At 36.7% G+C, this 25039-nt stretch overlaps 1 protein-coding gene across 2 annotated transcripts; it reads left to right on the forward strand.

The window, feature by feature from the left end:
• Positions 1 to 2723: 2723 nt before the first annotated feature.
• On the forward strand, positions 2724 to 16420 carry LOC135219894 (inosine-5'-monophosphate dehydrogenase 1-like). Of its 2 annotated transcripts, none has more exons than XR_010315526.1 (3): positions 2724 to 2744; positions 6701 to 6844; positions 15805 to 16420. XR_010315526.1 is itself a non-coding variant. In XM_064257052.1 (3 exons), the coding sequence occupies exons 1-3, from the start codon at positions 4372 to 4374 to the stop codon at positions 15908 to 15910; spliced, it is 291 nt and encodes a 96-aa protein (XP_064113122.1). In that variant the 5' UTR covers positions 4128 to 4371; the 3' UTR covers positions 15911 to 16420. The 2 variants fall into 2 exon arrangements, 1 of the variants encoding a protein (XP_064113122.1); XM_064257052.1 differs by lacking the exon at positions 2724 to 2744 and adding an exon at positions 4128 to 4412.
• The last annotated feature ends 8619 nt before the right edge of the window (positions 16421 to 25039 follow it).

The following is a 25039-nucleotide window of genomic DNA, read 5'->3' on the forward strand; positions in this document are numbered from 1 at the left end:
ATATAGGCAGCATCCAGCTGTGTTGTCTGTCTTTTCATGTTTTTTTGTTTTTTTTAGCAGTATACCTTCAACATTTTCCTAAATGAGGTTTTGATTATTTTAGAAATTTTAGACATTGTTCATTTACATTGGTTTTTGATAATGAGTTTGAGGAGAAATTTAATGAGGAAAATATATTTCAGTCACCTTAGAGATGGTTAAGAGATGTTAAAAGGGAAACTATGGAAATTATATTTTACTTGTCAAAAAATTATTTACGGAATCAGCTGAACGACTGGAAAACTGCAAAAGAAGAAAGTAGGAAAGAATCACATTAAAGTTTAAGGTTACCAGAGAAATTCCTTTTGCAAGATCTTTAAGGTTATGTAAGCAGAATGTACAAAGAAAGTCTGTATGAAAGGAAGAGCTGGTGCTTTTGTAAGAAAGCTCCAGTTTTGCTCCTTGTTCTTGCTCAGCACCCAGTTAGGAATGCCTTCCTTAGATTTGAATGAAGAGTTGAACTAACAAAGGTTGCAATTGACATTTCCCTATCCATTCCCCATATATTCAGCTGTTAACTTTGCTGGATATGTAATGGATTTATTATTATTAATAGGGTTTTTTTTCTAGACCTCTTATTAAAGAACCCCATTTATCATACCATTTTCATGTCCAAGTTTTCTCGGATACCGCAGTTAGTTATCTTTTAAGAAATAGGTGGTAGTTTAAAAATGTTCTCTCAGGATCCAAATTTGTCTCGACCAATAACAGTGCTTTCATTAGCTTGCATTGCTCTATACAACACAGGCTTAATGTAGGCAATAACCTATCATGACCTACCATTTACATTCACTTTAGGATGTTTATCCAGCATTAAGACCTCTAGCTGAAACAGTAATGCTTCTTATCACCAAATGATGCCCTTTAAAAAGCCAGACCATGTTCCTAGCCTATCGTAACCTGTTATTTTAAGACCTTTTTCGTTACCTAAACAGTAAGAGATGTCTAGCTTAGATGTTACATTTCAAATTTATTTATGAAAATATTTCACTTAATCTTATCTTGAGTGTGCGAGATGAATGTCATAATGTAATTGCGATGTTGTGTAGTGGTGTTTTAACATGTAATGTTAACCCAACCAGTACATCCTGCAACAATTTTGCTAGGAAAATCTAACCTCTGGATGTCTGACAAACATGTTTGGCTTCATATTCATTATGTATAGTACTTATATAATTAAAGTAATAAAAAAAACTGAATTTGGTTATGAGAATAATGAAACATTTTCGTTGCTTTATTGTCTTACTGTTTATATATCTTAACAAATTTATCAAAAATAGAAAAGATTAGAATAGAGGAAACAGTAGAAATTATATCTTTATAAAAGGAAATTATGCAAAACATGCATTCTCACTCTGGCTACCATTATATCATCTTACACCTCTGCATAAGAGCTCTGATTAACCTTAGAAACAAGTGACAACTACAGGAAAGCGGGAATTATGCCTTTTTAACTATTTCCTAGATACTTGTTATCAGGGCCTTTCTTTACACATGATAGCTTTTTAAAACTTTTTCTGGTGACTTATACAGGCATACAAAAACACAAAGGGGCTTCAGCATATTGCCCCTCCACAAGGTAATGATTCAGGCTTAAATATGATTACCTCTTGAAATTTTAACCTATACCCATCCATTGAGTGTCTGATGATGTTACACATCCCTTGAGTGATTGGACACACTTAAACCTTAAAGGGGAGTATGTGTAGAGAATTCCCTCTTCTTGACATAGGAGAGAGTAGTGAACCTCGGAATGTTCAGGATACAGAAATAAGCTTGTTTATATGGTGGTTATGAAGTAACTCATTTGTCTTAGAAATGGAATGTTAAGGACAAAAATAAGCTTGTTTATATGGTTGATATGGCAGTTATAAAATTATACTCAGTTGTCCTAGACAATTTTTTTTTTTAGGCAGTTTGGCTCCACATGTCTCGTAACCAAGAACAGATGCCAATAATCCCTTGCGTACACAATTATTTTAAACTTTACCAGTTTCCAGCTGGTGCTGAGTATTTATCCTAATGTTAAGACCGAAGGTTTGTAAGTTATGAAAAATACAAATTGGTTAATTTTTTTTTTTCTCTCTCTCTCATCTGCATTCACTCAACATCCTATTATTATGCCTTTCAGACCTTCTTACTATCCATTTCCTTTTCCAGTGCTAAATGACGTTATAGGTCCCAGCACTTGGCCTTTGGCCTAAATTCTACAAACCAATCCAATTCTTGTCCTTGTATGGCCAGAATATGCCAATATTGTCCTGGTATGTTAGGTAGTGCTTTATGCATTTTTGGCCTAGAGTGACAGCCTGGTTATAGGTATCTTTCATAGAATGCTTCTGAGAATTTTTTATCTATTGACTAAATGTGCTCATTGGGTTGCTTGTGAAGTTCTTTTGTTATTACAAGGTCTAGGCCTGCATGAATAACTGAATCTGCTTATTATTGTTTCTGTTCAGATTCCCCAGTTAGTGTTAGTCCTCCAAGTATGTCCAGAAGCCCATCTTACCCAATATTTGATGTCCAAAATATGACACACACAGTTTTGTGTCATGTTTATATAGTGGCTGAACTTGCAAGAGGCAGGGTCCAGGTACTCAGTCATCAGGGCCATACATTACCATTATTTTTGGACATGGCTGCTGTAGTCTGGATGACTGGTTTTGGGAATCATGTTTTTCTGTGTTATTAGTTTCATGGTTCAGGTAGGTTGTCTCTGACATGAATAGTGGGTGGTTCAGTTCCGGAAGAAGACTGTTACTTAGGGGTTTTGAACTGGATGATGTCCTACTAATAAAATATTTGCTTATTAAAATTGTTGTATGGAAGAGTCATGTGGATAGAGAGATTTGTAAAATGTACAGTATTTAAAGCTTTGTGGATTATCACAGTAGATTATTGCAAAGTTTATTACCTGTTTAAATAATGTGCTTGTTTATAATTTCATTGATTTAAAATAGCTATTTGATGGTGTCATTTATATTGTGTGTCACTTGAGTAGTATGTGTGAAATTTATATTTTTACAACAGATCAGCAGACAATGACAGGTCGTGCTTTATAATGGGCATAATTATTTACAAATTGTATTGAATTTAGTGTTCAGATTATATGAAAGATAGATCTGCCATTATCTGTAGATTTGTAAATACATGAAATAGCTTATATTTAAAATATATATATAATCTGTGTTTATAACTTTAGCATTATGACAATCCTTTTGATTTTTGTACTGTACAGTCTCTTAATTATTGTATTTTTGTAAAAGTGATGTTGTGTTGGCTGATATTGCTCAGGTAGGTGGGTTCTGTAGTGATAACCATTTCCTTTTTTTTTCCAGATTGTTAATTTTTATGTATTAGAGCATATAGTGTATTGTGTTCTTTATAATTCATGCAGAAGGAATATTGCTGCTTATTCTTTTTCAGTCATGATCCATTTGCATATCTGTGATTTGACTCCATGGTGCCAGTAAGCATTTTATCTAGTGAGATATTACCACTTTTGTTTCTAATGTTAAAAAATTGTGTCTTGTTAATGTCATTGCTTCCAGTTTTCAGGAATAGTATCCATGTTCCATATTAATGTTTGACAATAATTTAACTTAGTTTAACTCCTGCAAAAAGTCATCAGGCTGAAAGTGTTTGGTAGTGGTTATGTGGGTGTAGCTGTTATGTAGATCAGTGATTTTCCAGATAGCCTTATGTATATTTAGGTGATGTGCCAATGAATCTACATGGCTTGGCTTTAAAAGAATAATGCTAATGGATCTACATGGCTTAAAAAGAATAATGCTAATGGATCTACATGGCTTAAAAAGAATAATGCTAATGGATCTACATGGCTTAAAAAGAATACATGAGTCAATAGCTAAACTTCTTTTGTGAGAGATACTTGTTAATATTTCTTTCTTCATCTTATATGTGCAGATTTTTTGCATTTTGAAGAAAACTAAACTTGTATACTGAAATATAAATTACATGATTTGAAAATGGAACAATGAACAAAGTAAAATGCTTATTGCTACAATATCTACTTAGCAGAGTATTTGCTCATAGGAGTGAGAGTCTGGTATGATTAATTTTCATGGTGTGTCAGTGAATATTTTTTATGTGAAATATTACCAGTACATTTTATCAATATAAAGGCCATATGTCATTACTTCTGATTTTCAGCATTCTACTAGTTTGATTTTATGACTTTTGCACTTAATGTGATTTGAGTTGACCATGATTTAACTTCCTTTATCTAACTCCTGCTTTGTGCTGTTCAGGGGCCCACCTAGCAGGATCAGCTGTGCATGCAAAAAGGCAACGGGCTCAACTAATCCTGCGATGGTGGCCCACAGTCCAAACTGTATCATGTATTTAGGGGGGTAAGACTGACCTGTAGATCAACGGTCTCGTAGATAGCCTTGTATACGTCCCGTTGCCAGTTTAAGAGTAAAGTATGTTTGGGTCTGCATATTTGATACTTCAAATCTTGATTGTTATCCGAAGTATATATAAAGGGGCATTATTTGGCAATCTGGCCATTTTGAAGAATTAAAGATGTAGACCTCAAAGGCCTTGTGTATTGGTAAACCATAATCCAAGCCAATCAGAGGGAGGTAGAATCTGGTAATATCCTCTTTATACAATAATAGAATTTTAGTCATTGATAGGAAGGATGATGAACTGACATGTCAAGTAAAGGTCATGAATTATCAGTTCTAGTGAAAGTTAGTAAGTGGTGTTAATTTATCAGTAAGTTGGGCTGGTTACTTAAGTGAGTTGCAGTTTTGTGTATTGAAAATTGAGTTTGCTATGCTATAGAGATAATTTTTGAACTAATAGAAATGGCAACTTCTCAACACTCAAGCACAGTTGATTCTATCCTCTAAATGAGCCTTGGCTGTGGTCCTAAAAGATGGTCTGGTGGGTTAAGGTATTCTTAGGTTGTGATGTCCAGGCCATCTTGGGTACTCGTTGATGTTATTGACTTTGGACAGACTGCTTCATCTGTAAACAAGCTGTCTCTTCTTATACAATAGATCTCTTGAGCAGAGACAAACATATTGGGTTAAGTGAAAATTGCTTGGGCTATTTTGAGATATCTTGTAGATGCTGTTGCTTAATTACCTGTTTTGCATTTTGAGATAAGGATATTGCATATATCCTAGCACCTTAGAGCACAGTAGTGTCTCACAGTTTGTTTGGGGTTAATTCTTGCACAGTATTGTATGTTGAGTGTGTATCACTGTCCTGCACTGATTTATTAAATTTTCATCACAATCTTGTTAGCACTTTGCTTTTACCATGAAGTTAGTTAAGCCCTAATTGATTCTTAGTATTGACATTTGCATTTTATTCATATACAGTAACATGTAATTAATTCAGTGTGTGGTTTGGAAGGTTAGAATTTTTAGGTTACTGTAGAAGTTTGGTTGGGATGTACTTTGGTTTGTAATTGATGATCGTTTAAATTGATAGGCATCACCATCTTACTGCTTTTTATATGCAGGGTTTTGGCTTCCAGGTCCAAACAATTACATAACTCATAGTTTATATTTGGTTATATTTTGGGGCTCTTGGAGTACATAGTAGCAAATAACCTTTTAAGCAATAGGTATGGTCAATCTGTGGTGTCATTTTGGTTCAAATATTTTGGCCCCAGTGTGTCTTATGCTCCATCTGCTGGGAAGCCATGTAGGATTTATGCACTTGATATATGGCAGGACTATCATTTTGTCAACGTCAAAGCATGGACTGCTTAAAGCCAGAGTAAAGGTGCTGAATGGGAAGGAAGGTAATATGTACTATTCAGTAAATATATCATGTAATTAAATAATTTTTGAAATATTTTTATTGTGCTTAAAGTTTTAATTCATAAATTAATATTGAAAATAGGAGGGCTGAAGGAGGAAAGGATGTATAGAATTGCTATGGTAGTTATTCAGAACTGTGTCAGAGCAATTTTAGTTACAATATGTCAGAGCAATGTTAGTTACAATATGTCAGAGCAATGTTAGTTACAATAAGTCAGAGCAATGTTAGTTACAATACGTCAGAGCAATTTTAGTTACAATACGTCAGAGCAATTTTAGTTACGATATGTCGGAGCAATTTTAGTTACAATATGTCAGAGCAATTTTAGTTACAATAGTTTGTGCTATTCTTATGGGAGAAAATAAGCAGGTTTATTGTGGAAACAAGACGTTATATCACTCAGGAGAATTGTGCAATCACAAGAGAAGTTGTTTCTGTTAATGGGAAGAGAATTGAGATTAAGCCACTTAATTTATATTCAGCTGTTGCTATGTGATTGGATATTTAACATCTTAGTGGGAATGTGGATAAAATGTTTTACCTGTCAGATGATTTTCATATACCTGTATAATTTTAGATTATTTTAAGTGAGTTTAAATGCCACATTTGTATGGGAGCATTACAATTTAGTAAGAAATTGCTTGTGCTAGTTGCTGTATCCAACTAAAGTAGGTTGAATCAGCTGTTTTGTACATATTACTTAAGCTATTGTGTAATCTGAAGATATTTTGGTTTATATTGAGTGCTTTGTTTATGAATCAGAGTGAGTGAAGTTTTGCAAGTCCTGCATGTAGGCTACATAAGTTATTTTGTAATTGAATGATTTTCTCACTTTAAATGTGGTTGTTGTTTTCAGGGAAGGAGATGGCATAAAGGTAGCACAGGGAGTCAGTGGTTCCATAGTTGACAAGGGATCCATTTTACGCTTTTTACCTTACTTGATATGTGGCATTCAACATGGTTGTCAAGACATTGGATCCAAGTCGTGCTCAATGTTGAGGTAAGTGAAAAACAACCTTTTAGGGCATGTAGGTATTTTGTTGCTTCTTGCTTAAGGTAATTATTTTGGTTTATTATAGGGGCTAAATTTTTACATGCAAACTGGGAGGCTTTGTTTAAAAGTACCATTTGCAAATATGAATTATTGGAGCTAAGATTGTTCAGCTTCATAGGCCCAGTTTGGTTGTTGGTAAGGTTGATAATAATTTAGGAACAGGAAAGTGCACTATCACTCAACTTTGGAGGTTGAGCCTGCTGCCTTTAGATCCAGTTTATAGTAGAAATCTTGGTTGCTATATTTTGATTTTAGCTTTTTTATTTTGCTAATATAATCCCAAACATCATGTTTGGTGACAATTTGGTTATTTTTCCTTTTGAGATATTGGTCTGGCAAAGTAACCAAATCTAACATTAACTGGATGACTTAAAAATGCTTAGTGAAGTTTCACTCAAACATTTCTTAGGTTAAAAATTTGCAGTAAAGAGGGCTTAGTTTATGTTTCAGGAGGTAGTCATAGTATATGTGTCAGAGAGTTTTAAATCAGCCTTGTTTGATTATTAAATCTGTCATAGTGCAAATTATTTTCCAATAGTTATAACTGGGTTTTAGGCAGGAGACTGCATGTGGCTTTACTTCCATTAGACTTTCCTATCATAATTTATTTTTTTAATGAGTTACAATGTGGAGTTCAGGGCTTGGTTTGTTTCCTGTTTTAATCACTCCGAGTAATTCTCACTCTTTGTAATCCCATTTTAGTTAAGATTCAGCATTTCATTTTTGTGTATGTGGATTTAGGTTCAGTGTCTTGATTGTTTGATATTTACGAGAGAAAGTTTTATTGTATGCCTTCTTTTCTTCAGTTAATACAACATCATTCTGGACATTTTGAAGCTTTGGCATGCTTCATTCTGCCTTTCGTTTTCATTGAATGTTGGATTTACTTATTTCAAAACAAAACTACTAGAAATCAGTCACGAAACTATTCATTATAATATTACTGCAGTGATTATGAATCATGAAATTTATGGACTATAACAAATTTGTACTGTATATTGCAAAACAGTCATGTGGATTTAGTAGAAATAATTGAAGTTGCTGCAGGACTGTTAGGTGATTGGATTAAGGATAATGGAAACTTGCAAGTCAAGGATTTGAGTGCAGGTTTCTCTTGCAGTGAAACAATATGATGTTGATGGTACCGTCCTCAATTTTATGGCTTCAGTTGAAATCAGAGGGTGGTATAATACTTGATTAGTATTCTGTCAAGTTTATATTGATGTCCCAAAGCTTTATTAGCCTATTGAGCTACTGTTATGACAAGAATATCTATAGATATTCCGAGTAGTGGTGTTGTGGTTATATAATAACATTATAAACCGCATTATAATCAATGAATGAATATAATTGTAGATTAAAAAATTTGATTCTGACCAATTTAAACAATTTAATCCCAGTGTTGGCCTACGGAATTCACCATATCAAGAGGAATGGTACAAAAGTAATTTTGACTTCTTACAATTGGTCACTCTTGTTTGACCCTTGGATATTTACGAATAGCCCACATAATCCATTCCATACATGCACAGAATTTGAAATAACACAGCATTTAAACAATTTTTGGGGTGGATGGCCCAAATACAATTGACAGTCATGATTGTGAAATTTTGGAAACAAATCATTTATATAAAATCTAAACTTTATTTTAGATAAAGACAAATAATTAGAGCCAGCCATGAGAGAGCTCAGCAAATGAGCTCAGTGGTATGGTTAAACTACTTAATATAATAGTAGTATGAAATGTTTGTACTTATCTGCATGCGGTTGTGCAAAAGACTTTCACATTTGTTAAAATTCTTGAAATTTTTCTTCTTTCAAACATTTGATTTCAGTATATTCTACTTTGTACAGTTTTGCCTGTAATAGTGGTTTTTCCAAAATCTTGGTTCGATATTTTCTCTCAATTCTTACCCAGTTTTTAAGGCACTGAATGACTTTGAAGTAAAGACTGAGGCTTGATTTCAAATGATCTTTTCATCATTCGCTTTTTATAATTGCGCTGTAGATGTACTACTAGTTTTGAGGTATTTTTCCTGCATTCCTTTCACTTCTTAATTTTGCTGGAGTGTATATGTATTGAAACTGATGATGTCTGTTCATTCAGCAAAATTTTCATTTGATAAAACATTTTCTCAGTTTTTTTTTCTTCTTTCGTTTTTGGGTATATTGTTGCTGCTTGAGAGGTATTGTGACCATCAAGAATTTTTTGTTTGTTTGTTTGTAGAAAAGGGACAGTAAAGTGATTCATTATGAATCGGTTCCAGCTCTTTTCTACCTTATTGTTAGGAAATAATTCATGGGTTACTCTTCCACAAAGACATCATTAGGATGCCCACAAAGACATCATTAGGATGCCGTAAAGGCAGGTGTTCACCTTATTATTATTGCAGATCTGAGGAATGACTGCTACCATGCAATGGTTTTCATGCCTCTCGCTTATTATTTACTCTAGTGCCTGGAATACATGGATTACACGTGTTAATAATGTTAATTCAGTGATGTTACATTTTTCATTGGTGTTCAGTGAAACTTTTCCAAGAAGTGTACATAGTATTTCTATCACTCCATCTAGGAAAGTAAGGTACCACTCAAAAGAACCCCAGTTACATTACATGCCGCTTTTTACTGTAAATCTGATCCTTTGGTCCTGTCCTACCTAGCTGACCATATTATTTATGTAACTATACATTGCTTCAGTACATATCAAGAACAAATCCTTTGGTCAACCTCTATAGGAGTCTAGAAATGTGACACTTTTCTATTTAAACTGATTTATGATCATGATAAAGCCCACTAGTTTCCATAAAAATAAACTTTAATGATCAGGTACAATGCCCCTCTTGTGTTAGGTACCCTTTCAAACTGCTTGTAAACTGAACTTCTGTGAATATTGGCCATCAAAAAGATTGTAATTGGTGTATTGATATTCATGTTATTATATGAGTAGCATATAATCAAATGGGAGAAATAACTTCATGCTAGAGAATTACTCTGTTGACTCATGTTCTTTATGTATGCTGTGTGTTTTTAACATATTTCTGTGATTTTGATTCATGTGAAACCCGTATTTCTCCTTTTGTAAATAATAGTGATGACAAAATTGCACTTTGTTCAATATATCCTGCTTTATTAACATGCATCAATTAACTTTATTAATATGACCTGTAGTAACTCCATTCAGTTGGATTGGGAGGTTATGGGTCATTATGTAGTTGTCTAAAGTACATTCGGAAGCTAGTGAAAAATCTCATTGTGGGGTGTCTAATATTTATACAGGTATTTGGAGTAGCAGGGGTGGCTATTTCTTAAATGAACTGTCCTAGACAACACAGGCAGTTGCCCTGCAATGGCAGTAGGTGTAGTGGATGGCTAGTCATGCATCACTTTGGCATTAATGAGTATGTTAGACATGCTTTTCCAGTATCTTCGCTGTACAGTATTGAGATGCTCTGTGTATTACAAGTTAGACAATTCCTGATTTCTTTAATTCCTGGGGGAGACAAGTTCAAATTTCTTACTACAGAATTCTAGTTTTGATAGTGAGGTATGTTTTTCCTGGTCCAAGTTGTTAATTAGAACCAGTTTTAAAGCAATGCATTGACTGGTTTAAATATTGCTTGTTATTACCACTACCTGTAGTGTACAAAGCCAAAAATCCTTGAAAATGAAGTGGTGGTGAAACTACTTTAAGTGCTAAATTTCTTTATTATTAGCAAGTAATTGCCCACTACAGTATTTTTGGTAGTAGAGGATCTCTCTAGAAGTTGAAATTAGGGAACTTCTCTACATCTACACCCTAATCTTGTAACTATGCAAAGCTTAGTAAAATATAACTGTTTATTTTGATATTGGTTCTCACATAGTGTTCATAGAGTGAATATATCAGCCTGAATTTTTTTCTTGTTTTTGCTTTATCTTCCATGATGTTTTTTCTTAACCATGCATAATCAGTTTGATCTTGCAAGCAGTGATATTTGCTCAGTGTTGAAAACTATGGGTGAGGTGTATTATCTGATAGTGAATTCAGCAAGATAAGTGATAACTAAATCAAAGGGAGTAAGAGAGTGTCTGGTGAATGGTGCCTGATTGTCCTGATTGTTTCAAGATTGTAGGCCTACCCACCCGTATCCTTTTTAATGCTCTTTGTTATATTTGAGGCTATGGTATAAAATCTCTTTACATGGTCTGTTTTATGATAATTAAAAAGAGATGAATTAATATTTTTATTTATCATAAATGTATTTTTACTGTTTATTATCATCATTATATGCAATAGTCAAGTTTAAAAACTACATAGCCATCTTGGAAAAGTTTTTTTAACACCAGATATTGAGAGGTAAGAATTGAATAGAGTGGAAACCTCTCAGATTTTGGTTAGTTTTTGTCTTTTAATGAACTTCAGTTTCATTCATATTTTACAACCTGGGTATCATTACATGCAAAGGTACGTAAGAGATGATGTCAGTTCAGTTGAGTTTTGTGAGATGTGAAGTTTCAGATTTGCAGATTCAAAAGCTGGGAATAAAGTTTATGAAAAATGATTGCATCCCCTATGCATACAAAATTATAAAGTAAACTGCCAGTGTCGTATTTTTATGGCTCTGATTCATAAATTGGATCGAGTCCTGACTTCTTAGAATTAGGGTTATGCTATGTTTGACCATGGTTGAGATGAGTTTGTGTGTTATTTAAACGGTTTGTATATGTGCGTATTCATGGACTGTATTTGGTTTCCTACTATACTAGGTGTAGGCCTTTGCAGAAGCATGGGTATGTGGGATCACCTTCTCTGCCAGAAAAGTGTAACCTGGAGTTACAAAAGCTTAAGAAGGCAAAAGTTTAGTAAAATATAGTAGATTTTTGTGAGTATTTATACATATACAAAGCAGCATGAAGTCATAGGTTTTTATATATTTTTTTTTCTTTAAGGTATTTGCTTCTGATCTCAGAATGGGTCTCTTACTTAAAGTTCCTCCATAGGCAGTTATATATGAGATGTTTGTTTTATCAGATATCCTGCCTTTTTGCTAGTCTCCACCTTGAAGGATTGGAGCTTGCTTGAAGCTTCTTGAGTGCAGTTCTTGGCTTTTCTTTGTCAACAACCTTTTTTTAAAGAAATATATCAGAATCTAGAGATTTTTTATTTATATATAATTTCAAAGGAAGAATTTTATTGGCTCATTAATTTCATAACTTCTGTGTGGAGGGAAAGTTTGTCATGTGTCAAGCCAAATATTTGAACAACAGTTAAGAGGCTTATGCTAAGCAGGTTTAGAGCACCACTATGTTCTCCTTAGTATTTTTTTAGGAAGACTGTTGAAGTATGCCTTTTGTATGATGTTTTCATGCAGCGGGTATGGAACTCTTTTTCTATATTAGTCATGTGACCTTTTCTTGTTTGCTTTGTAGGATATGTGGGTAGTTTTGGATTAAATTTGCACAGTACACTGACTATTTATAAATACTTATCCATGTAATGTACTACTGTACCTATGGATGGGCTTTTGGAATAGGGATGGTATGATTCCAGGATTTTAGCTATGTATAGGGATTATTTTCTTTTAATTAATGTTCAATCAGACCACTTGTCTATATAGTGCTGACTTTTATTTGGGCATGGGGTTAGTTCTAGTTTGAGGTTTTTGAAGAATTAACATATCTTAGTCTTAAAGTCAGGTCACATGTGGATATCTTAAATTTTTGTAACAGTGTACAGTAGTTGAAGGCACATTTGTATGTGATTAAATTACCTGTGTGTTTTCTGGTAGCTGCCATAGTGTGTTCCAGGGATTTCCTTAGTTCACATTGCTAAAGTGAGGGTGTGAAAGGTTAATTGGGCATGTTCACCATACATAATCATTATGCTGTTCAAGTGGCTTTGTATACGGTCCTGTCGTATTGAAGATAATTAACTTTGAAAGTGATAACGATACAAAATCTCAGTGTATTTTAACAAAAAGGCTCTCTCTCTCTCTCTCTCTCTCTCTCTCTCTCTTCTCTTCTCTCTCTCTCTCTCTCTCTCTCTCTCTCTCTCTCTCTCTCTCTCTCTCTCTCTCTCTGGCAGGTTGTTTTGTGGTAGATTGAAATTAGTTAAAAAGTAATACGAAAGAATAATGCATGCATCCAGGTATTTTTTTTGTGCTTTTTACAGGTACTGAATAGCAGCCAGCACAGTAGTTCTTTGCATGTACCTATTGTAGTAGCCTTTTCTTTGTGGAAAACTCAAGCTTCTGTCTGCTGCATGTGGGTTTTAGGATATTCCTTAACTCTGCAATGTGGCACAAGCATGGGCGCAATTGCTTCTTCACCTTAGTCCTTGGTAGTGGAGGCAGTTTATTGATCCAATGAGTATACCATACTTTGATTGTTTGACAACCATTACTTGAAATACTAATGCCAACTAATATTTAACATGCGAATTGTAAAGGTTCTTTGGTGGAATACTGAAAATTCATAGCTTTTTCAAGTGTGCAGTATAAGTTGAATTATCATCACCCCCTGTGTGCAGGTCAGCTAAAAACAATCCCTTTCAACTGACCAGGGCCATGCTGTACAGCGGCGAGTTGAAACTTGAAAGACGGTCTACCTCAGCGCAAAGAGAAGGTGGCGTGCATAGTCTTCACTCATATGAAAAACGTCTTTATTAGCTAGACCCTCAACGCAACCTTAATGTGGTGGAGCTCTGAATCTTCTTTCACTGAAAAGTTAACGATGGTTCCAGTTTACTAAAGTCTCTTTAATGTCATCGTGATGTTTTTGCTGAGACCCTGATGCTTTGCATTGCAATTCAAACAGCAAGTTACCAGAATCATCAGTTTTTGTTTATTTTTCAAACTTCTGTTCAGCAAGAAAGCAAAGAGATGTGCAAGATGTAGTTCTAAAAGGACAGCCAAAGGGGATTGAAAGATTGATTTCAAGAAGTTACAGAACTTGTCTTTTGAAGTGGAAAGGTTGCTTGTGACCCTGTTTTCATTCACTTACATGATTTTGTGGTCAGCAGTCAATATATGACATTATTCAATATAATGAAAATGGTAATGTAATTGTGAATTATCTCTGTGGTTTTTATGTATTATTGACCATGTAGGTGGAAGTTGATGCTTTTGCCTGTTCTTTATAGAGTGGTTGGTTGTTGTGCTTTTATAATATTGAACGTTATATATTTTTATTTTAATTTTGATGTTTTTAGTCATACTATCTTCGGTACAGTATTATGATTTCCTATCAGTTACAAGTTTGTCTTAACTGGAATAATGATTATAATGGAATAAGCTGATTGCATGCAGCACATAGTATCTCACAGGATTTAATTTCACTTAAAGATTTGCAGTATGAGGCTGCTGCTTTCTGTTGCTTTGTTATTTTATGATAAAGTGGTCTTAGTTTATGCACATCTTGTTCACCTGGTATTGATGTGATTGTTGTTGTGGCATATGACTGGCAATTTATCTTGGTGGTCTGGTAGTTGAAAAATTAGCATACTGTTGTGTAAGCTGTTTGCATATTTGGATATTACTTATGATGTGCAGTGCAAAAATTGATTGGGCACACAAAGCATTTTAGAGGTTATTTATTTTTCAGGACAAGTTCTCAAGATGGAGCATTCTGTGTTTTGGATATATATTGATGATGTCTCAGAGGAAAATGCTGTGAAAGTTCAGAGAGGAAAATGCAATATGTACATATTTTGTGATATTTACACTAGATAATTATTCTTGGGGGCTGTTTCATGTTAACACTAATAACTTAATCCAAAGATATTTGGCTTAAGCAGGTGCATGAATTTCAATAATGTAGACATTATGTTAAATAATTATTTTTTAAATGCTTTGTAAAAATTAGAAGCCTTAAGGCAAACACAAACTCATAAAACTCACCCCATGGTATGCTTAGAAGCTATGACTATATTTTGTCTGGGATCACATGTATTGCATTGAACATTTTATTTCATGTTTAGAATATACCTAAAAGTGATTGACTCTTCTTACGTTCTAGTGATCAGTTGATTTCAGTATTGTTGTTGTTGGTGCAGATACTGCAGACAGTCAGCATTTGATTGGAAAATATGACTACGGAATGTGTTTTCTGAAAGTGCACTTATGGCTGATCTCATTGTCTTTTTTTACTTTTTTTGTGGTGTTATATATTTTATCCTGTTGTGGGGCTATTAGTTGTTATTCCTATTTCTTCTTATTCGTACCCAGTCAAGGTGCTGTGATGTTTGCGATCTGATTCACCTCATAGATAATTGAGGCATTTTATGATTGATTAAATTGGATTCAATTGACTTTTACAATTTTGTTAAATATTAAAAAAATAATTTAATTGATAAAAATTTACCCTGTATAAAGCTGCAACAAGTTTTTGAAAGCCTTATTTTTTTAGTGTCAGTCTAACCTGTTATTTTTTGTAAGCTGTTCAGCTTTCAACAGATCTGGGAGGCCCTCTGGTGTTAATTTGCCTGCTGTTTCCTTTACTTTATTCTATTTGTATATCGTTGATTTTGAAGGGAAATGCTTAGATGATTTTATGGTTTGGTTTGCTGGTTTTGTTGCATCAGCCAGTTGCAGTAATGTGCATTTTAATATGTTAGAATTCTGTCAATAAATTCATTCTTCTTTACCATGACTTGTCAGTTTTCAAGTGTTGCCAAAACATTATTTATACTTATTATGTTTGGTATCACAATGTTAGCCATGACTAGGTACCTCATTGGGTATCATTAATTAGTAAATAAGTCCTGTTTTGTATCCTTGACAACATTCCCAACGCTTCACATATAACCCCAGGATGGTATCCAAGAATGTCTGGGTTGTTCCATAACCTAAGTTTCAACATGCCATAACTCTTGTAGATTGTAAGGTTACTTCAGCATCAGTCTTGATGTTGTTGTTTGTTTACAGATCCATGATGTACGCAGGTGAGCTCAAGTTTGAGAAACGCACAATTTCAGCACAGCGTGAGGGTAATGTTCACAGTCTTTATTCTCATGAGAAAAGATTATTTTAAAAATTACAAATACTATACTGTAGAGATATACACATATTTTGGATGATTGAAACTGCTGAAAACATGAGACAGTGTGTAAAGCATCTTATCCAGTATCAAAATTGTTGTCTTCATATTTATGCGCCATGGGTTGTTTGCATTGTTAACTGAACTGCTGTCGGGTAAATCATTTTAATGTTATTTTATTACAGACGTAGGTGAAATGTGTAAACTATTTGTTGAATTACAATACACAGCAGTTCCTTCAATAGTGGAAATATTTTTAAATGTATATACATTCAGAATGTGTTTACTTCATTCCAGAATGACTAAGTTTTATCTTGGTTTTTGACTGACCGGAAAGCATATTTATTTATATCAGTGTACTTAAAAGTAGTTATTAATAGGGTCACTTAGTGTTCCATAGGGTGGTGTAACCATCCCATTGTAGTTCATTCAGATTTGAATGATAGGAAAATTTTAATGCTTTTTAATTCTGCAATATTGCTTGTGTTTTAGAATTATTTTGTAAAAGTTCATTATTACCTGTGGTATCTAAAAGTAAACAAATGGTAGTTGCAGTACTGTATTGTAAATTTCAGTTCACAAGATATTGGACCAAATGTAGTCTGTTAGAAGCTGTTTTTATCCAATGTTTAACTATCCAAGAAATTAAATTGTGTAGTCTTGTCATTTTCACTGCAAATATTTATATTGAATATTTTTTAAACCAGTAATCCTCAGTGCCAATTGAAGTGTTATTTCCACAGACAGTTTTGATTCAAGTAAGGTCAAGGAAGGCCACTTGTAGAATTTACATAAAAATCACGATCGATGTAATGGGTATCATTGACTTAACTATTGGTATGGGTGCTTTTTTACCAGTAACTGACGCCTCCTTCCTTGTTCTGAGAAAAAGCTCTTGCTTGGGAAACTGTTCATGCTCTCTTTCTTAGGAACTTGACATGCTTGTGAAATAATTGTGAATTTGAACTTGCGTGCCATAATAAAGGTGTTGATAAGAAGGTAATCTCACTGTCATAACTCATTCTTAAGGGTCCAAGTATATACATACATATTGGGTGCCATTATACAAACACTTCTATGAATTATTTTGCTTAAGTGTCAGATGAAAGAGGTAGGATGATGAAAACTAAAAAACATCAATCTTCTTTTTCTACTTTTCATAGTTATGTTTGTGAAAGTGCACCCACTTATTTTTCAGATAAAGGCATCTTCCATATACATATTAGTGTGTAAGGCCTAGGGTAGTCAAATGGTTTTTCTTTGTAATATTTGAAATGTATGTATGCTGTTATAAGAAATACAGATGACAGAGTGAACACAGGTTATTTCTTTCTAGCCCCTGTTTATACTCATATGGGAGAATATTTAATGAGTGCTTTATATATAGTTTTGCTCTTTTTAGACATGTTATGTTATTACATGCCTTTGGGATTTGATACATTGCTTGAAGAGGGAAGATTTTCTGTTTTTGATTCTGGTTAAAAAGACTTGGTATTGCATGAAGAAATGAATACCAATTTTCATTGCTGTATGATTATGTTACAGCGGGAATTCATTAACCCTTAAACGCCGGAGCGGTAAATAAAAATAAATGCCTGTGGTTTGAGGGTTTTGAGAGTGAGCGCGTAAGCGGAAAAAATATTTTTTTCAAAAAATCACAGCGCGCTTAGTTTTCAAGATTAAAGAGTTCATTTTTGGCTCCTTTTTTTGTCATTGCTTGAAGTTTAGTATGCAAACCATCAGAAATGAAAAAAAAAAAATTATCATTATCATATATAACTAATGCGATATATGATAGCGCAAAAAAAACACGGAAATTTCATTATTATAATTGTATTCAAAAAATCGCGCTGTGCGCAAAACGGTTGAAGGTAACAAGTTACTTTTTTTTCGTTGTAATGTGCACTTAAACTTGCGATCATTTTGATATATAACACATTGTAAAACGATAAAAGCAACACAGAGAAAATATTATCACAAAATAAAAAATGAATTCGTAACGCGCTTACGTAAACATATTTTTTTCAAAAATTCACCATAAATCTAAATATTGTCCTAGAGACTTCCAATATGTTTCAGAATGAAGACAAATGATTGAATATTACTATACTGTAAGAATATTAGCTTACAAATGCAGTTTTCGACCATATCTGACGAGCTAAAGTTGACCGAATGTCGAATTTTTTATATATATATTTTTTATATGCAATTATTTCGGAAATAAGAAAAGCTACAACTTTCAAATATTTTTCGTTTTATTCTACATGAAATTTCGCACATTTTCATATATAAAACTATGAAATGCCTAATATGAAACGGAGCATATATTCCGAGAATGGGACTTACGCATTTCGGAGATTTGTGGCAGAGAATTCCGCGCGCGGAGGGAAGGAAAGTTTTTTTTAAAAATTCACCATAAATTTAAATATTGTGCTAGAGACTTCAAATTGTTTCACGATGAAGATAAATGACTGAATATTACTAGACTGTAAGAGTTTTATCTTACAATTGCGTTTTTTTCGACCATTTCGGTAGAGTCAAATTCTTGACCGAACGTGGTTTTTTTTCTATTATCGTGATTTATATGCAAATATTTCGAAAATGAGAATAGCTACAACCTTCAACTATTTATTGTTGTATTATACATGAAATTGCGCACATTTTCATATATAAAACGTTATGTAACGGCTAATTTAAATGGTGCAAACATTACCACAATCGCACGTATGATTTTTTCGGAAGAGTTTACCGCGCGGACGTAAAGAAAATGTTATTTTTTTCATAATTCACCATAAAATCGAAATATTGTGCTAGAGACTTTCAATTTGTTGCAAAATGAAGGTAAATGCTTGAATATTACTAGAATATAGGCGTTTTAGCTTACAATTGGCGTTTTTCGACCATTTCGGTAGAGTCAAAATTGACCGAAGGTTGAAATTTGTCACTTATCATTTTTTATATGAAAATATTTCAAAATTGATAAAAGCTACAACCATGGGTTGTTTTAGTTGTATTGTGCATGAAATTGCGCACATTTTCATATATAAAACTTTATGTAACGGCTAATTTAAAATGGTGCAAACATTACCACAAAAAATCGCATGTATGATTATTTTCGGAAGAGTTTACCGCTCGCGGACGTAAGGAAAAAGTTTTTTCATAAATTCACCATAAATCGAAATATTGTGCTAGACACTTCCAATTAGTTGCAAAATTAAGTTAAATGATTGAATATTACTAAAATATAAGAGTTTTAGCTTACAATTGCGTTTTTCGACCATTTCGGTAGAGTCAAAGTTGACCAAAGGTTGAAATTTTGGCACTTATCGTTATTTATATGAAAATATCTTAAAACTTGATAAAAGCTACAATCATGAGTATTTTTTTGTTGATTCTACATAAAAATGCGCACATTTTCATATATAATACTCTATGTAACGGCTAATTTAAAATGGTACAAAAATTATGTCAAAGTGACGAAATAATTTCAGAGATGTGTCACAGATACTTTTTAGTGCGGCAAGAAAGAAATTCGCGCTTGCGCGCCTGCGTAACGATTGTAAACAAAACAACACCTTGATCCGTGAACTCCCAGCATCCCCCAAGGCGCGTGATTCAAGAGTTTTCGGCTGGTAGGCCTAAAAGTATTTTTCCGCGAATTTTTAAAAAAACTTTTGTATGTCGACGTAAAATACGTCCAGTCGGCACCCGAGAGACAAAAAATGTCGACGTAAAATACGTCCAGTCGGCGTTTAAGGGTTAAGTATTGTGGGAGGGGAGTTGTCAGGTATGTCACTAATTTGGCAACTTGGTGGAATTGATTCAGTGTGGAGTTTAATTAGATTTTCAATGTCATTAGGATGTGTGTTGTAAGTCTGCCAGCAATTCAAGGCCATGGGTTTTTATATCCATTGACTTGTGCATATGCTAACATTTGTATACCCACAGATAATCTTAGATACTATGCATATATAAATGTTCATTAGTGAGAGACCGCCTTGTTACATTGCTTGACTTGTAGGGCTTGGCCGGTGGGTTTGTTATTGAATTTGAAGAAGATAAAGTTGAAGAACCTAGATAAGCATGTATGAAGAAAGCAAAACGAACTCGTTAGAAGAAATAGAAGAAAAGGGGAAGCAATGTGGCTGGTCTTGATGTATGATTTGTTAGTGTGAGGCATTCTTTAGTGGTAAGCTCCTACAGGGAATTCTGCACGTTAGGTGTATTTGTGTAAGTTCATATTTAAAGTTTAAAAATGAAAACCAAAAATGAACCTTTTAGGTTGGTTTTCAAAGCAAGGATTGGAATATAACTGAACAACTAGGTTCTCTTGCAGATGATTATCAAAGTGTTCACTTTTGTTGTGGTCATAGATTATACTTTATCCAGACCAATGAAATGTAATACATGGCAAGACACCAATGACTGTCCGATACTTAATAGTGATTGTCCAATTTGGATCCATCAAAGAAACATATTTTCGAAACTTTTAGGCCATTTTGGAATGATTTGTCAGTACTTAGTCACTGAAAAATAAATTTTTTTTTTTCTATGTGTAATTTAAGTGCACCTGCACTTAAATTACACTTAGATCCTTTGACCTCATTCCAACTCTCCTTTTATCGTCTCAACCATTAGCCTACTTTTGTTAAATCATTGAATCATAGGTTCAATTTTGTGGTCTGAAGTGCTTCATAATTCTCTTATAATGAAGAGATGATACAAGGAAAAAAAATTATTGTGGAAAGAAAATAATTTATTTTTTTAAAGAGCAGTGCATCAATGCTCACTTGCACATAAAATAAATCTGTAAAGGAAATAATACAGAACTGGAGTTACGACCAGGTGGTTGGTTAGGCTCTTGAGATGCTTCCTAGGGCATCCCTTTGCTCGTGTTGCTGTCCTTGTCAACTTACTTTTGAAGTAAGCAAAGGTGGTGGTGTACAGTAAAAGCATGGACGGTGATTGATTGCAATATATAGAGGTAAGAGGTGCATATAAGAATCTACAAATTCTTTGGCCTTCCGTCTCAAAGCCTGCTCTCAGTAATGGTAAGAATAGAATGGATGGCTGCCAGAATGCATTATTAGTAACTAATGCCCCTCCAGATTATCCAAAACATCTGAGGAATAATCCTAAGTGATTATGGATGTCATTATTAATTTTCCTGAGGTGTGCCTGTTTTCTAAAATGTCAGGAGAAAATTAAAGAACCTATTGTCTATTTATGTATAATTCACTATGAATCTGTAAAGCAATAGAAATGAGTTCTTGTTCAATTTAATAACTGGTCGTATAGAAACAAAGGACGAGTACTACCACGAACAGTAAATGCCATAAAAACTTAATTGGAACTTGGCTAGAGGTAATCAGTAAACGACTCAAAAATGTTAAAATTCTGTACTGCATTAAAGTGGTTATTACATAAATTTAAGATTATTACAAAATATATGGAAGTGATTTGCAAGGCATTTTAACTATTATGTGCCATACAATGGGTATGAATGATGAGGACAGTTATGTACCAGAGACAAATTACAGCAACTTTCAAAAAAAAAAAATTAATCTTCGTCTTCAGTAAGTCAATGGACAGATCCTAGGAAAACTGTCTTGGCTCCATCCTCCCTGTGAGGGGTACTGCTGTCAGTACACCTAACATGGTCCCCCTCATTATGGGACCACCTTGACGTGGTGAGGGGGCTCTCGAACCTCGGGGATTTCTTCCCAGGTTCGAACCTAAGAGTCCCATATGACATTACATATATTTGGGTTAATATTTGTGGATTTTTCCACTTGTCAAAATTTTCAATATCTAATAAATAAGAAAACAAATAGTGGTAGATCCATCATCTACCCGACAATGTTTGGACCTGGTTTTCCAGGCGGAACTATTCTGTGGAGCTAGACCACGGATTCCAGGGGGACCTGGTTCTAGGAATAGAACTCTCGGCATTCTGTCCGGTTTGCCCATGACGTTGTTAGGATGGGGATAATTGTATTTTCGTAATACTCTTAGTCCTACCAAGCGGGTATTGCTTACACTTGGGGCATACTAATCACGTTATGCCACCCCCTTTAGGGGTAGGGTAGGGATGTGTACATTTGGGAGTCATTTCTCACTTGTGCCATTGGCGGAAGATTCAACTTTACAAAAAGCCAATGATATCTTTTCAAAATGTTTTATTATTATTATTATTTTTTTTATCTCTAATTTTTTTATGATAAACATGAATAAAGTTTTTAGTACCCCTAGGCCCCTTGATGGACAAAATTCAGCACAGTTGATGACCACTGGAAATTTATCCCTGAATCTCCCTCAGTCAGTTCAAGAAGATAATGCAGCAAAGGAACAACATCCAGTTCCAAATAAATTATATGATCTTAAAGACCCGGCAGGGCCCATAGAAATTCTACAAAAAAGTAAAAACCTCGGTGGCGTGGTTGGTTTGGTGTTTGCTTCTCACCTCGGTGGTCACGGGTTCGATTCTCGGGCATTCCATTGAGGAGTGAGAGATGTGTATTTCTGGTGATAGAAGTTCACGCTCGACGTGGTTCGGAAGTCACTAAAGCTGTTAGTACCGTTGCTGAATAAACCACTGGTTCCATGCAATGTAAAAACACCATACAAAACAAAACAAAAAAAAAAAAAAAAAAAAAAAACATTGTTCCGACACGGCATACAAACCTTCGGTCCTTTTACAATAGGAAGATACTAGCGGCAGCTGGATAGGTCGTAAGCTTTCGAACAAGGGGTTCGGTAGTTAACTGCTTGTCCGACAGGCGCGCGCGCGCGACTGGGAGGTAAACAAATCACTTTTGCTTTCGGCCTCACAGTGGATGGACGTGTGTGTTCGCTCTCTGCCCGCTGCTCGTCGTTTGCTTTCTGTTTGTTTGTAATTGTGTATGAAAGATTGTAAGTACAGTATTCTCTCTTTTCATATTAATTACGCTGAATTCATTAAATGATGGAATCTCCGCGCCTCGCTACCCCAAGGAGATTTGCCCGGTACCGAAGGGCGCAAATGTGGAAATTCAGATCTTTCCCCGAGATAGACCCTCATGTTTTGTGTGCTCGGTGCCGGGGGCGCGCAATGCACCCGGGCCGAGCCCTGTGATGTTTGTATGAACTGGTCGGAGGCGCAGTGGTCTTTGTATGAGGGCAGGAAGAAGCGAAGGCCTGCAAAGGAGTCGTCGGAAAGCTCTCCCGCGACTCCCTTTGGTGACGGGACACTTCGTCTTCTTTCCTGCCGCCCGCGTCAACTTCCACGTCTCGCGCCTTCCCCTTCGGGGGGCTGGTGTCTAGGTCCTTCTCCTCTCCCGATGTGTCGAGTGTGGAGGAGGGCGCTAGATACCCCGACGTAGAGTTGTACTCTGGGTCCTCTATCCGCTCGTCTTCGCGGCGATGCGGGTAGAGGGATCCTCCTAATCACCCGACTTTTGCCTCCTCAGGTGCGGTTGCCGTGAAGGATGACCTCGGACAGGTGTGGGCGTCGTTGGGACTGCAGGGCGTGCCGATGTGTCAGGGGCTGCTCTATCATCTCGCTGGCTCCGTGGCGGTTACGCACGCTACGGTCACAACCACCACCACGACCCTGACAACACCTGGCTACGCGTCACCTCCTCACTGGTGTACACCCAGCACGCGGTCTCTGTGACACCCACAACATCGGTGCAGGGGCCAGTCGCCGTAACTCGGGTGAGTGTGATGCCGCCACCTGCGTTTGCCGTTTTGCCACGACCGGACTTCATGTGCCCGAAGAGCTCGCCCCTGGACCTCCCCACCGGTGCCGATGATGTCTGTGCCGCTGGTTAGACCATCTGTACCGTCCACACAGCTTGCCGTACCTGCCGTGACCACCGCTGCTGTTCCTGTTCCTGCTCCTGCCGTTCTCGACTGCCGTTCCTGTGATGCTCGCACCTCTGCTGATGTTGCCCCTGTTCCTGGCGCCGCTGCTCCCGATGCTGGTCTGTTCGGACAGGTACGTCCGGGACCCTGTTGCTTTCGGCAACAGCAGCCCCCGGCTCCGTCCTGGATGACAGATCTGACGTCGGTCCTGAGGAGGTTGACGAAGAAGAAGAAGAAGAGGAGGAAGGTGTCGTCGTCGTCTTCATCGTCTTCTTCGTCGTCGTCGTCGTCTGCCGCCTCTTTCCCCTTCTTCTTCTCCTAAGGACTTCCCCCGAAACCTAAGAAGAAGAAGGCGCCTCCCCCCCCCTCCCCCCCTAAGAAGTCTCCTTCGGGAGCTTCTAAGGGCCCGTCTCGCTCTGGTGAGACGGGGGGTTCTTCCGCTGGTCGCCCTGCTCCTTCGGGAGCAGGACCCGTCTCTTCTCCCGCAAGGAAGAAGACTACGGGGGGGGTGGCCAGAGGGGTGCCGGCTAACACGGCACTTCCTCACCTGCTGTTAGTGGTTCGGCCACGGCAGCAGGATCCGTCTCGGCCGCTCGTTTCGCGAGAGGTACCGAGTGTACGGTCGCCTACCAGCGACCCGTGCAGCCAGGAACCAGACCTCTGAGTCCACCGCTCAGCGTCAGGTTCACGGCACGGAGCGGAAGACTGGTGACAGCGCTCACGCGACTCTCACCGACCAGCTCTCGCTCTCACGGCGAGCGGCTGGCTACCCGGCGGGCGGACGTGACGGTCCACGACCGGCCACGGGCTGAGGCTGGGAAGAGGTCCCCGTTCGCCGGCACCAGCCACGGCTGGTACCAGCGAACTGACGCACCGTGAGGATATGCACCGGTCTCACCGTGACAGTGGAGCTCGCCGGTCGCCTGACCGTCGCTCTCACAGAGAGCGATCGGGTACGGCGACCAGCACCAGCTCCTCTGACACACGAGACCGGGGCCGCTGTTGTCTGGGTCCAGCCGTTCTCCACAGCGAGACGGCTCGACTAGGTCTGCAGCTCGATCGCCACCGCGGGTTGGCGATCGCCTGCAGTCCTCCAAGCCCGCTGGTTCTGCCAAGTGAGCGAGGAGAGAGGTCAGGTCTGCCTCTCCCATACCTTCAACCTCCTCGGGTTACACCGGGAGGGGCGAGGTATTGAGGAGTGATCGTGAGGGGTGCGCCCCGCCACCTCAGGATCCCGCCACGTCGTCGTACGTACCAGGCTCGGTTCTTGGACCAGCC

Source organism: Macrobrachium nipponense, chromosome 1 (assembly GCF_015104395.2).
Source record: "Macrobrachium nipponense isolate FS-2020 chromosome 1, ASM1510439v2, whole genome shotgun sequence".
Lineage (NCBI taxonomy): Eukaryota > Metazoa > Arthropoda > Malacostraca > Decapoda > Palaemonidae > Macrobrachium > Macrobrachium nipponense.